General features: G+C 39.4%; 1 protein-coding gene across 1 annotated transcript in view; it reads right to left on the bottom strand.

Moving 5' to 3' along the window:
• The window catches only part of LOC149312222 (protein phosphatase 1H), a 100,210-nt gene that overhangs the window by 43,578 nt on the left and 43,637 nt on the right, over positions 1-12,995 (bottom strand). Inside the window, exons 2-3 of the mRNA XM_089524216.1 lie at positions 6,312-6,480; positions 5,152-5,496 (exon numbers count right to left, since the gene is read on the bottom strand). Of these exons, the coding sequence (XP_089380342.1) occupies positions 5,152-5,496; positions 6,312-6,480 (514 nt within the window). The remainder of the gene's footprint in view (positions 1-5,151; positions 5,497-6,311; positions 6,481-12,995) is intronic.

Here is a 12,995-nt window from a genome sequence, read left to right as displayed (position 1 = left end):
TTCCATGAAAATTTAAACAACAGATTCATAATTGCTTTTTGAGAGAGAAAGTGGTCTGAAACAAACTTGTATCAGAAGCCAGTTAACATGGGATTTCTTATTCCAGCTGCATCGACAGGGTTCAAGATTATAAAGTCAGACAACTGTTTGCCACTTTGCAGAAAACTTTAAAGATATTATTTAGATATGGCAAGTGCACTATAAATTGATCAAATAAATAAATAACATCTGACATGAGAAAGTAGCAAGAGGAAAAGCAGAAGAACAACCATCTCACTCATTTGGGGCCCTTTCACATTACACAGTTATAGCACTTTGATACTACTTTAACTGCCATGGCAACATCCTATGGAATCCTGGTATTTGTAGTTCGTTGTGGCACCAGGCTCTCTGACAGAGAAGGCTAAATATCTGACAAAACTACAGCGTGATTGAAGTGATACACTGGACTAACTAATTTAGATAGCAGATAGGAGGTGCCATGCAAGAAGGACTCCCTGAGAGTAAAAAGAAAGGATTCTAATATCACTTTCATTTTGTTCCAATAGTTTTCTGCAGAAGTTTGCTGTGCTTTGTTTTGATTTTTAAATAGATAGAACAACCAGAAAATGTAATTTCCTAGACTCACAGAACAAAGTGGTGCAACCGATTATACCACCTAATTTCTCATGTGTGTATAGAGTAAACAGAGGGCTTTGTGCATATTTGCATTATGAGAAGAATCTAGTTTTAGAAGTCTATTACAGCAGGGAAGCATTACAAAGGTATGAAGAGTAGTTTAAAAATATATAAATGGGAACTTTTAATCCAGATCATATTCTTAGGGTCTAGAAAAAGTTTGGAAAAGCTGGAAAGCAAGCCCATATTTAGCACTACAGCTGTTTCAAGAAAAGTTAAGTCAGTAAAACACTGTGATCTTTAAATGATATATAGGAATTCTGTAATACCTTTGATGCTAAGAAAAAGCAATTTCTAGCATAACCTTTCCTGGACTCCAATATACACCATCTGATGCACACAGATCTTTATTCCCCAAGCAAGTGACTGTTATAGTATTTGCTTGAGGTACACTGTGGATGCAGTTATATTCTGGGACAACATAATTAATACACATTTTATTTGTTAGGTAAAAAATAGTTGCATAGTCCTCCAAAAGTAAATTTCCCAAGGTCTGGCCATCTGTTATTCTGACCAAATCCTGAAGTATCTACAACTAGTTGAAAATCCACAAGGAACCATCCCCAAGACCTCTTGATTTCCACTCATGGTCATTTTACACTATTCTAATGCTCCCCCCCCCTTACAAGAGATTTGCTTTACCTTCTACATATTCTACTAACCATGCTAATGCTTCTCATTCCAAATGGGGAGAAATTATCAGAGGCAAAGCACTATAGCAAATAGTAGCCATAGCAAACATCCGAGACGTAACATTAGATGTAAGAGACACTATTTGTATTGACAACCCTGCTTTAGAATACATCCTACATGAATACCCTATAAATGCAATATGAATACCAGGCTAAGTTTTGCCTTCTTATGCTTTTCTTAATTTAGTCTCCTTTGTCAGAGAACTACAGATCCAAGAATTCCATAGCACTGAGTCATGGCCATTAAAGTGGTGTCACTGCAGTGCAGATGAAGATGGAGGAATAGGAAAGTTATTTTGGCCACCTGAGAGGTAGAATCATTGCTCAATATTTCTATATGACTTGGCAGGATTCCTCACATGGACTGAAGAAGAGTATGGACTGTAATGTTAACATCTGCCACAATCCATATTTTTTGCAATTCAAAACAGAGGGCTCAACCTCATTAGTTTTATGAATAATCGGTGGCTGGTTTTGCAGCAGGCATAGCTCAAGCTAATACTGAATTGCCCAATGAGGCCACCTTGTGGCTCATACGTAAACTGCACTGTGATCAATCTGTGATCAATCAAGGCCAAGGTTTAAAAGCCCAAGCCCTTAAACATTCATATGAAGAGCTTATAACATAATTACAAAGGTCCTAATTTTCTCCCTATTAATTTTTTATTGCTCTTGTTAAATACAACAGTGAAACACACCCTAAAGATGAGTCATCAAATGGTGAGTACATTATTAGCCCAAGATCTTAAGACTTCCCTTTGTCTTGTAAAGAAACATTAGGTTATGATCCCCAAGAAGGATTAAGTCACACACCATGCATTTTCGTCTCCGTGGGACTTAGGTTTGGCTTTTCATACATAAGCATGTCAAGATGCCACATACAGAGCTCTCTTTGTCAGTCATTATCCTAGTAAAAGACAGAATACTGTCTGGATGCAACATTTTCCTACATGATGATGATGATAATAATAATATTAATAATAATAATTTGTATTCCGCTTTTTCACAAAGGAATCAAAGTGGATTCCAACAGTATAAATAAAAGATCAAACAATAAAAAATGTTTTAACATCTAAACTCCTTAAAACTGGCCAGAAACAAGAAAATGGGAAATAATATGTAAATGTGGTTTGCTGAATACATATGATTAAAAGTGAAGTTTGCAGGCACTACAGATAACAAACAAATTGTATATGTATATGATTTTTAAAGAAAATATCTGAAGAGCAGTGACAAGTTATTAGAGCTGTGGTACTGGCATGGGAGAGTTGAGTTGGTGGTGACAAGTAGCCAAGAATTTATCATTATATTAATTATTATTTTATACATTTACATCCCGACTTTCTCTTAGTAATGAGACTCAATGCAGCTAACAGCACATTTAAAACAATACAGATCAAAACTATTCAAAGCCTTTAATAAAAGTATAAATATAAAAGTTATTTTTTTTAAAAAAAGAATTAAACATTTTATAACGTTTAAAACATTAAATATTAAAAATTCAGGCAAACATTACAAAACAACACAGAAACCTTAAAAACAGCACCACAACACCCTGTCTGGAAGCCTAATGGCTTAAAAAAATTCTAAGGTACTGATGGCCTCCCTACAGAAAGAGTTCCAAAGTCTGGGACAGCCACCAAGAAAGCCCTTTCCCGTGTTCCTTGAGAAGGTGGTGGGACAGAGAAAGAGCCTCTTCAGAAGCTCTTAGAGCTCAAATAGACTCATAAAGGGTGGTTTTACAAACACTGGCTCAGCCCAGTTCTAGCTCTGCACAGACAAGATGCCAACATGAGAGACTAATGGACTAGGAGTATGGATAAATATTCAAATACACACTGCTCTCCACATAAAATTCAAAGTAACGGGATATTAACCTCTTGCTTGGGTTCAGATTTTCACCCTTAGTCACAATCTGTTGTTGTTGTGTGTCTTCAAGTCATTTCCAACTTATGCTGACCATAAGGGGAACCTATAATGGAGTTTTCTTGGCAAGATTTGTTCAAAGGAAGTTTGCCATTGACTTTCATTGAGGCTGAGAGCATGTGAGTTTCCCGAGGTCACCCAGTGGGTTTTGTGGCCAAACTGGGAATCAAACCCTGGTCTCCAGAGTCATAGTCCATTTCTCAAACCACTATCTCCAGTTTTGCTAAAGGGCATGTGCACACCAGACAAATTTACATGTGTGATAAGCCTGTTTTGTCACGTGGATCTCTTTCACGGAATAATCTAGGATTATCCCGTTATTCAGAAAATAGCTCCTCCTGGCTTTGCCGTGAACGATTCCATGACAGGAACATAGCGGGAAGCCTCAATCACACTTTAGAAGCACCATGAATGATCACATCCCAGTGCTTCTGCAACGTTTCTGGAACATTTTGATGACGTTTTGCCCATGTCTGATAAAGTTCTAAGTCAATCTTTAGAAAAAAGCAAGGGGCCAAAATAGCTCAATGAGGACTAGCACACTTAGTAACCACACAGTGCTGGCTGACTGTTGGAGGAGGAGGGAAGAAGGAGAAGAGGGCATGGGACAGAATAGAATAATAATAATAATAATAATAATAATAATAATAATAATAATTTGTATCCCACCTCTCCCTGTATTTGATCAAGGCAGGTAACAGCAAACAAGAACAATAAAATCAAACATGAGTATCAATAGATAAAAGCATAACAGGACATATTAGATCTTAGTTCCCCTATCTCTCCCCCCCACCCTAAAATACTGTTAAAAAGCAATGCCCAATAGAGTATCCTGAAAAACACATGGTTGACTGACTAGGATGCCACATACTACACTGCAATATTCTATTGTAAGCCCCCCCTCTTTTTTTTAAAAAAAAATGCATCTCTTTGCAAAGAGAGGAATTCCACAGCAAAAACTTATTGGTGCTGTTCTTTTCATTTTTAAAAACCTTTATTTTAAAAATGAGACTTCCATCCTAATCATAGTTTGCATGCCTACGTCAACCCAGAGCTTACAAAGAAACTTGTGATTCTCATTAGCTCATGTATAGCATAAGGGCACTGTTAACACTGGAAAGAAATAAGAAGAAATAAGTGTAGCTACAGTCTTTCACAAAACCATCTGATTTATAGACTGGGATTTTAGTGAACTATCGATACACCTGGATTTGGACAGAAAAGTCAATGGGCTAGATAGAAGCCATGAACTCTGGTTATGTTCAGTTGAACTGGAAGAATCTGCAGATGAGGCCCATTAGAAGCACATAAAGAAAAGGTAAACAGATTGGTGGTTCAAGCCACAGCTTCTTGGCTTCCCCGCTGCAACTGCAACAAGCCACACACCTTTCACAGCCATTTGGAGCACAAATCCATCTAATCTCAAAGCAGTGTTCTGCAAACTCCTTAGGGCAATTATTGGGGCTCTCTTTCCTTTGTCATTACAGGTAAAAAGGCTTTTTGCACAGAGCTTGGAAGAATTTCTTTTTTTGGACTGCAGCTTCCAAATTGGGACATTTTGAGAGCTACATTCCAAAAAAGTAACTTTTCCATGTTTTGACGAAATGCACTCAACAACTAGGAAATTCTCTACATATTCCTGCAAATCATTTGCTTTGTCAATTTCCTTTTGCCAAAGAAAAAAATGATGCTACTACTGGGTAGCCAAGCATGTGTTTAATTTTGAGAAGGTTGCTTTCTTACATTTGTTCATGTGACATTTGTGTAGTCATTTTTCCCTTGGGAACAGGCTGTCCATGAACACAGGTAAGAGTCCTATTTAAAGGTCACCCTGAACAACAAATAGTATACCTACCATTTCCCTGAATGCTGTCTCAATTGCCCCTATAATGAGGCACTCATGAGAAATCTTCTTCTCAGTAAAGAAGCGAGTTGGAGGAGTGCCAGGTGATCCTGGGGCTCCAGTGCTCCCACGTAAGGAGGCTGCCCTAGTCAGAGTTCGGCTGTTGGCATTCATGCTTTCCGGATCCTCCCCCAGGCAGGTAGGGGGAGGGACAGCACAGTTTCTCAGGATGTCTACAATCTCCTGTAACTCCTCCACAATGTGATGCTGAAGCAGCTTCGAAGCAACAACGGCTGCCCCCGAACCAGCATGCCCATCAAATAATGACCAGTAATGGAAAGAGATGCCATCTGATTCCTGGTTGAGAAAGGAAGCATAAAAAGACAGTGTAAGTTTCAATAGAGGCTCAGCCATTAATTTTGATTAAAGAAAAAAATTAAGGGAGGAAAAAAGTATAAGTTATCTGTAGCATCTTCAATGCTAATATGCTGTCCCCTGGGTTAGTATACATTTTACACAAAAGTGTTTAACATTTTACCCAGTTTCACAGCCTGATACACTGGATTAAATGACTTCTTGAGTAACAGTGCCCTCTAGTAGTGAATGTTTCATTAACAACATTTTTTTTCTGGGGAAAAAAGATTCTATGTTTCAACATGATGACATTCACAAAGACAGCTGGAAAACAAGTAATAAAACAAGTAATAAACTAACCAAGTAGAAATATATCTACCTTCCATGTACATGTATCATGAAGTCACCTGTCAACTTGTGGTGAGGAATATTCAGGTGGTTTGCCATTGCCTTACTCTGAAAATATAGCTTACAGCATCTGGCATTCCTTGGAGGTCCTCCAGCCAAGTACTAATGTTGCCTGATCTGTCTCAGCTTCCAAAATGGATGTCTTCAGGATATTTAGCTCTCCATCCTTAATAGTACTTACAAACGGTACATAACCAGACAGTTGTGGCCCACATGGAGTGTGAGGAAATTGTGCAATAGTAATGTGGATTATTTTTGTTCAATAGTTTTGGCCTACTAAGTTTGATTTTTAATTTTGTAGTTTGTAAAAAATTACTTTTTCAAGCAGAGACTGATCACATATACACCAAGCAGTCTATGAGAAACCCAATCATTTCTATGGTCTGTTAAGAGAGGAAGTGACAACTTACTGAGTTCTCTTTCAGCTGTAAGCCTTCGCCATTTGGCAATGAAGATCTCCGTTTGCTAGAAGAGTTTTTGTTTGGTGTGGAATTATTTGTTCCCACTTTTTTCTTTACAGTAAGTACTTCACAACTGGCCTGGTCTTCATTGTGTGTACTTTTCCCAGCATTGATCACCCTATCAAGAAAGAAACCAAACAAAGTTTTTTTTAAAAAAGAAACATATGTTGTTCACATGTTTGCTTGTGAATTTTAAGCACGACCCTTTATGAAATTTCCAAAATCTGTCGGAATCTTACAAAATAAAAATCTTAAAAACCTGCAAGTATTCCTCGAAAATGTATTTTTAAATCAACACACTGAGTTAAAAGAGATATGTTCCTGGACAAAATATGAAATCTGACTAATTGAGCAAATGTTCAAACTCTTCTCTGAGTGGCTGTGGTTTGGCTAAAAGCTGCAGGTAGAAATAGCTGCTAGGTGTTTAGAAAATTCAGAACTAGGACCTGGTTAGCCACAAATAGTTCACTGCAATCCCTGAATTCAGGTCAACAACAACAACAAAAATATGCTCCTAGTACAATACCAGCTTGTGGAGCAGACAGGCCACAGAGGATACTTAAACCATTTTTGACAGGTTAAAAGGTAGATTTGTTATAGGAACAGTTATTGTTGTGTGTCTTCAAGTCATTTCTGACATGTCAACCCTAAGACGAACCTAACATAGTGTCTTCTTAGCAAGATTTGTTCATAGGAGGGGCTGGAAAAGTGTGACTTGCCCAAGGTCACTCAGTGGGTTTCCATGGCCCAGCAGGGATTCGAATCCTGGTCTCCAGAGTCAAACCTCAAACTGCTACACCATGCTGGCTCTAGCAATATGAGAATTAGGAATGCCAATTCTAAGAACTACTAGCTATAACCTTAAACTAGAATTTTGTCATGTTTCTTGCCCATTGTTCTGCTTACTGATTTTTCAGATATCAGTAAAAGAAACAGCCAAATTCATATCCATCTAGTTTAGTGTTATAGCTATCAATGGACATATAATCAGTAGTTGCAAGTAATAGTAGCATAGTATAAATATTTCTAGGTACTGGTAATTCTAAAATCACAATGGAAGCTGAGATAGGAAGAAAAACAGGGTTAGGGAGGAAAGGATTGGGCTCCTTCCACCAACTTGGATATCCCTGCTCTTCCAGGTGGAAGAACTGACCAGCTCTGGTTAGACAAAACCCAGAAAGGGAAAAAAAGTCAGATTAACCTAGTTTGAAGAAATGAGCAAAGCTAAGGTTGCAGATAAAACCCAAGAAGAACCTGACTGCACTGGCCCCCAAAGCTGGCCTGGTCCAGCATTCACCCCACAGTGGCCAACCTGATGGCCATTTGAAAGTCCACAAACACAACGTGAAACATCCTTCTGTTTCCCAAACGAATGATATTAAGAAGTACACCCTCATTGAGACTGGATGTTACTAGTGCCTTGCAGAAGTATTCACACGCACCCTTGACTTTTCCACATATTTGTTTTGTTACAACCTGGAACTGAAATGAACTTAATTGGCATTGCTGCCATGTGATGTACACAACATGGTGAAGGTACTTTGTACAAAGTATTTGTACTGTGGCACAAATGTTAAGTAAACAAAAACAAATGGAGAACCCCCAGTGTTGGAATTTTTCCTCCTAGAGGAATTGTGCTTGATCATTTTGGTTACCCTGTTCTGCACATTTTCTATTTCTACAGTATCCTTTTTGTCTCTGTAGTAGAAGCCAACTATGAAGGGAGGGGTCGAGCAACCCTGGTTGGTGCCAGTCAAACAGAGCCCAGAGAATGCTGTGAAAGGAGGCCCATAGAGGAGAAAGGATAGCAAACTGAGGCTTATCTCTGACAGAAGGCAGACAGGGGAAAGGATGGCCTAGACAGAGGGAAAAGACTGCAGAGATATAGGAGAAAGATGGCACAGAGGTAAGGAAAAGATGGCAGGGATATATAGGGGAAAGATGGCATTGAGACAGGGAAAAACTATAATAAAGTTAGAACAGTAAGCCATCGGAAAAGACTGAAGAGGGATATGGGGAGCTACAAATAACTAAATAGTTCAGGGGTTAATGAGTGATTTAATTGTCTATTAATAAACTTCTACTTGTTTGTTCGTTTTTACAACTGTGTCTGGCTATTCCTGTTACGTTTTGCCAAGCTTACCACAGTGAACCCACAGAACAACACAGCCAATGGTCCATCTAGGAATTACCTTTAGGTGCAAGTACCAAATCAATGGAGGGATCTTTAGGGGCAAGGTAAGTGACAAGAGCTCAAAGGTTTGGAAATGTGGAGCCAGCCTGGAAAGGGGATCTGTCATGCAAACCATTGTTTGTCTTAGTAGGCTATGGAATACAAAAGAGTAGTTCTGAAAAGTAGCAGACTCACAGTTCACCCAAGAAGAAGCAAAGGAGATACGTGTATTCACATAGGCTCTGGCCTCAGCAAGTGGTGCTAGAAGTAAGGCCTGAAACAGAACTTTTAATTTTCAACCAAAGTTTATAAAGATGAACCTGGGGTTATCATATTTTGACCTGGAGGGGATAGGGAGCAGATTGTGAGAAAACTTTGCAAGGTACAAATCTCACAGTGAGAGAGGGAGTGCACACCAGTATTAAAGCAAGAAATCTGTGCTGGATTAGCTCAGCAACCTGTCCAACAATGACTGCACATTTGTTTCATGGAAGCTCACAAGCAGGACATAATCCAGCTCTTAACTTAATCCTCAACATATGGTAGGCAGAGATAACTTATCTATGAAAACTGGGGTTACATTTCGTCTATCAAGCCTAGCAGACACCAAAAGATGTATTCATATATTCATCTAATCTACCTGTTTACAAAGATACCTCTATGTAAAACACTTGCTGTGATAGGAGCAGATACTGGAGTCATGTATAAGGCTTTTTTATATCCATGCTCTGCTTGTATTCTGTAAGTGGTACAGTCTCAATTAGAAGTTGCATTATAATGCCTGACCGCTACCATTGTTTCATATCTATCTTCTCTGCTTTTGCCTTGTCAATATGAAAAAACTTTATCACCACTATTTTGCTTTGTCCCTAAATGATAAGAGCTTAGCTCTTGGTGTTTTGCTTGTTGGTTTTAGTTTGATAACACATACCTTTTTATTTTTTTTCTTTACCTAACATTAAATATTAATCCTTCTCAAATAATTTCACTATAGAGCAAGGATGAGAACCATGCGGCCCTCCAGATGTTGCTGGTCTGCAATTTCCAGCAGCCCTCGCCAGAGTAGCCCATGGTGAGGAATACTTGGAGCTGCAGTCAAAGAACCTCTGGAAGGCTATATGACCCTTGCCTCTCACACAGAGCAACACATAAAAACAATTAGTTTTAACAGAGCTTGCTTCTGTGTTAATCTACTTTGCCTATGTTGGCCATATTCACATGTAACAATAAACCAGAATTCTGGAGAGTTCTTATTTGGCACTGAACAGTAGGATATGCATGAATACTTTACAGGCCAACTACTCCTGCTTTGCTCCTCCCACTAGTGGCAACAGCCAAAATAACCAGTAGTCAGGAACTGAAATCCTAAGAGTTAAATACAAGCTGTTATCACTACTAACTAAGCCAGGAATCAAAAACCAACTACAAACCCTGACCAGGTTCTGGCTTGGTCAAATGATTAAGAAACTAGGAATCTGTTTCAGACATACCACTAAGCTTTAAATTCTTGATTAGTTTTTGGTTACATCAACTGTTCCTACTGACATAAAGAGCCAAAAGGAAGCCAATGGGTTCTAGTACACTGTTTGTGAACAGTGAGCCAAAGATCTCAGAAATCCAGGACTATCATTACATACAGACATGGCCACTGTGTCACAAAATGGCTTTACAGAATACAATAAGCAAGACTGACTATAGTCTCCAAGGCCAGTTCCGGATGGGAATATAGTACGTCCTCAGGACGTACTAGGGTTAGGAAGGGGCGTCACTTCCTGACGCCCCTAACCCTAGTACGTACTGGGTACGTACAAAATGGCAGTGCCCGTCCACACGGGGGGCGCCATTTTGACGTCATGGACGCATAGCGTCTGGACGTCACGCAGCGCTAATGATGTTGCGAGTGCGCACTGCAAATGATGGCGGTGGCAGACCGGCCATTTTGGGCAGTCTGTAACGCGCCAATGTTCACAGGAGGAACTGACCGAACTATTTTGTGACATTTCAGTTGGTACGAATAAAGACATCATCCTGTTGTTATCTTTAGGAAGTTTTCTACAAATTGGTTCCAAACAGCATCAACAGCTTCTTCTTTGCCCTTTCTCTTCAAAATACAGAAAAGTGTTTTTGTTAAATTACATTATTGTGCTATCCAAAAATAAAGGTAACATCCAATTTGCGCACTCATGATTCATCTTTTTGCCACAGTGGTTAATCTTCTGATCCTTGCATCATTGAATACCACATATTCAAAATGTACATACCTTTAAAAACAACAACAATTAATATGATTTTGAATCACATTCCAGAATGATCACATCAGTTTACAGTAGTATAACATGTGAAACTCTACAAAGACCTACTCTGGCAGCCCACTGTGGCATGGATTTGACCCTAGCCAGCACAGTACAAGCTCTGCCAAGCCATTAATACTTTAGTTTAAGTACAGTCCCAATGATGGACTACATGGCTGCTGTCTAAAGACTAACTTAGCTAAGTACAGTGAGACTCGTTGTGAGATGGTTAGCCACCAGATGACAAAATAGTATGAGAAATTAAGACACAATTGTGCTCTGAAATAGTTGCAACCTGCATTAGTGGAAAGACTACTTACGCCAACAGAATGAGATCTCTGAGCTATTTAAAGCAAAACATATGAAGTGGTCCCTTAGTGTGCACACTTTCAGACGTTTATACTAGGAATGGAGACTATGGCCTGTTACAGACTGCCAAAATAAAGCTGCTTCGGGTCTCTTTGGAGGTATGCTATTTAAATGATGCATGGGTCCTAAGAGTCCAGAGGTCGTGCCAAAGCCACACTCCATTCCTAAGCACTGGAGTGCAGCTTCCAGGTTCTTAGGATGCATGCATTATTTAAACAGCATACCTCCAAAGAGACCCGAAGCAGCTTTATTTTGGCAGTCTGTAACAGGCCATAGAGACCTTTTCAGGCTCTTTGGAATACACCCGCCAACATTCCTCACCACTGGCAATGCTAGCCAGGACTGATGGAAGTTGTGATCCAACTACATCTGGAGGGCCATGTCTTTTTTAAGGAATAAAACACTTCATGTATCCTGTTCAGAAATCCATATATCTCAACATTCAGTAACAGTAAGATTAATGAATTCTATTTTATCTCTTTGAACATCCAAAATTGAAGTCATCTAAGTAAGGGCTCAGCACTGATCACTGCATATTGACCCTTCCAAACCCTGTGCAATCATATAGACTGGGGCATCCATATACAGTGGGCTCTTAGTATCTCCTGGGATTTGGTTCTAGGACTTCCTGTGGATACCTAAATCTGTGGACATTATATACAATTGTGTAGTAAAATGGTGTCCTGTATTATAAATGTAGGACAACTTCGAGACCAAACTGTAGGACAACTGCAGGACAAAATTCAGCCCAAAATGTAAGACATTTAAGGTCCTCCATTTTTCTTAAATGTCCTACATTTTGGGCTGAGTTTTGTCCTGCAGTTGTCCTACAGTTTGGTCTAGAATTTGTTCCACATTTTGTCCCTGGTAATAGTGGACAATTATGGCAACCCTACATATAAAATGGCAAAATCAAGGTTTACTATTTGGAATTTCTTTACCTTTTCTTTAAAAAAAAATCAAACCATGGGTGGCTGAATTTGTGGGCCAACTATGGTATACCATGGGAAAATCTGGAAGATTCTGGAAGTTGTATTCCAAAAAAAGTAATTTATTCTGGCTACACTGCATACATTGGCCCATGGTAGAGATGTTGCACTACACAATTAGGGTCCTAATCAATAGGATGACTCATACACCTTGAGACCACACACTCAATGATGACACATGAGAGGGGTCATTAACTTTTCATTTCATTTTCCTTGATACCTTGCAGACTTAGGGGCTGTACATACAGCCCCTAAAGGGCAGCAGTATGTCACCCCTTTCCTAGCTGGATCGTGGCCGCAGCAGCCACATGCCACAGCCCCAATCCAGCCTTTTGAGGGTGCAAAAAGGAGCCACAGAAAGGGGCTCCTTTTTGTGCCCTTGAGAGGGCACCATAGCTGTGGTGGCATGGCTATATGGTGCTTCTTCGGCGCTGTGTCATATGGACACAGCGCCGAAGGAGCACCATGATGCCCTGGGGGTGGAGTTGGGACATGAGTCATCTTGTGCTTGTATAATTTCAAATTTATTTCTCAGTGTTTAGTTATATGGACAAGAGTATTCTTCCAGTCACTCCATTTCCTTACTCTTCCTCTCTGAAATTGGCCCCAGTATGGAGCACAACCACAGACATGTTTATTCACAAATAAATTCCCTACACAAATAAATTCTACTTCTAGGCATATGTGTACAGGGTTGCAATCTAAATCTCATAATGATAAAAACATTCCACAAATATGGGAAAACTGTAGACTTGGGTCTCCCCAGATTCAAGGGGAACAGCTTAAATGACTTATAAAAGCACTTACTGAT

The sequence above is a fragment of the Sceloporus occidentalis genome, unplaced genomic scaffold, assembly GCF_023333645.1.
Source record: "Sceloporus occidentalis isolate IW3139 unplaced genomic scaffold, rSceOcc1.0.p SCAF_5, whole genome shotgun sequence".
Classification (NCBI taxonomy): domain Eukaryota; kingdom Metazoa; phylum Chordata; class Lepidosauria; order Squamata; family Phrynosomatidae; genus Sceloporus; species Sceloporus occidentalis.
This window is presented reverse-complemented; position numbering and strand designations above follow the sequence as displayed.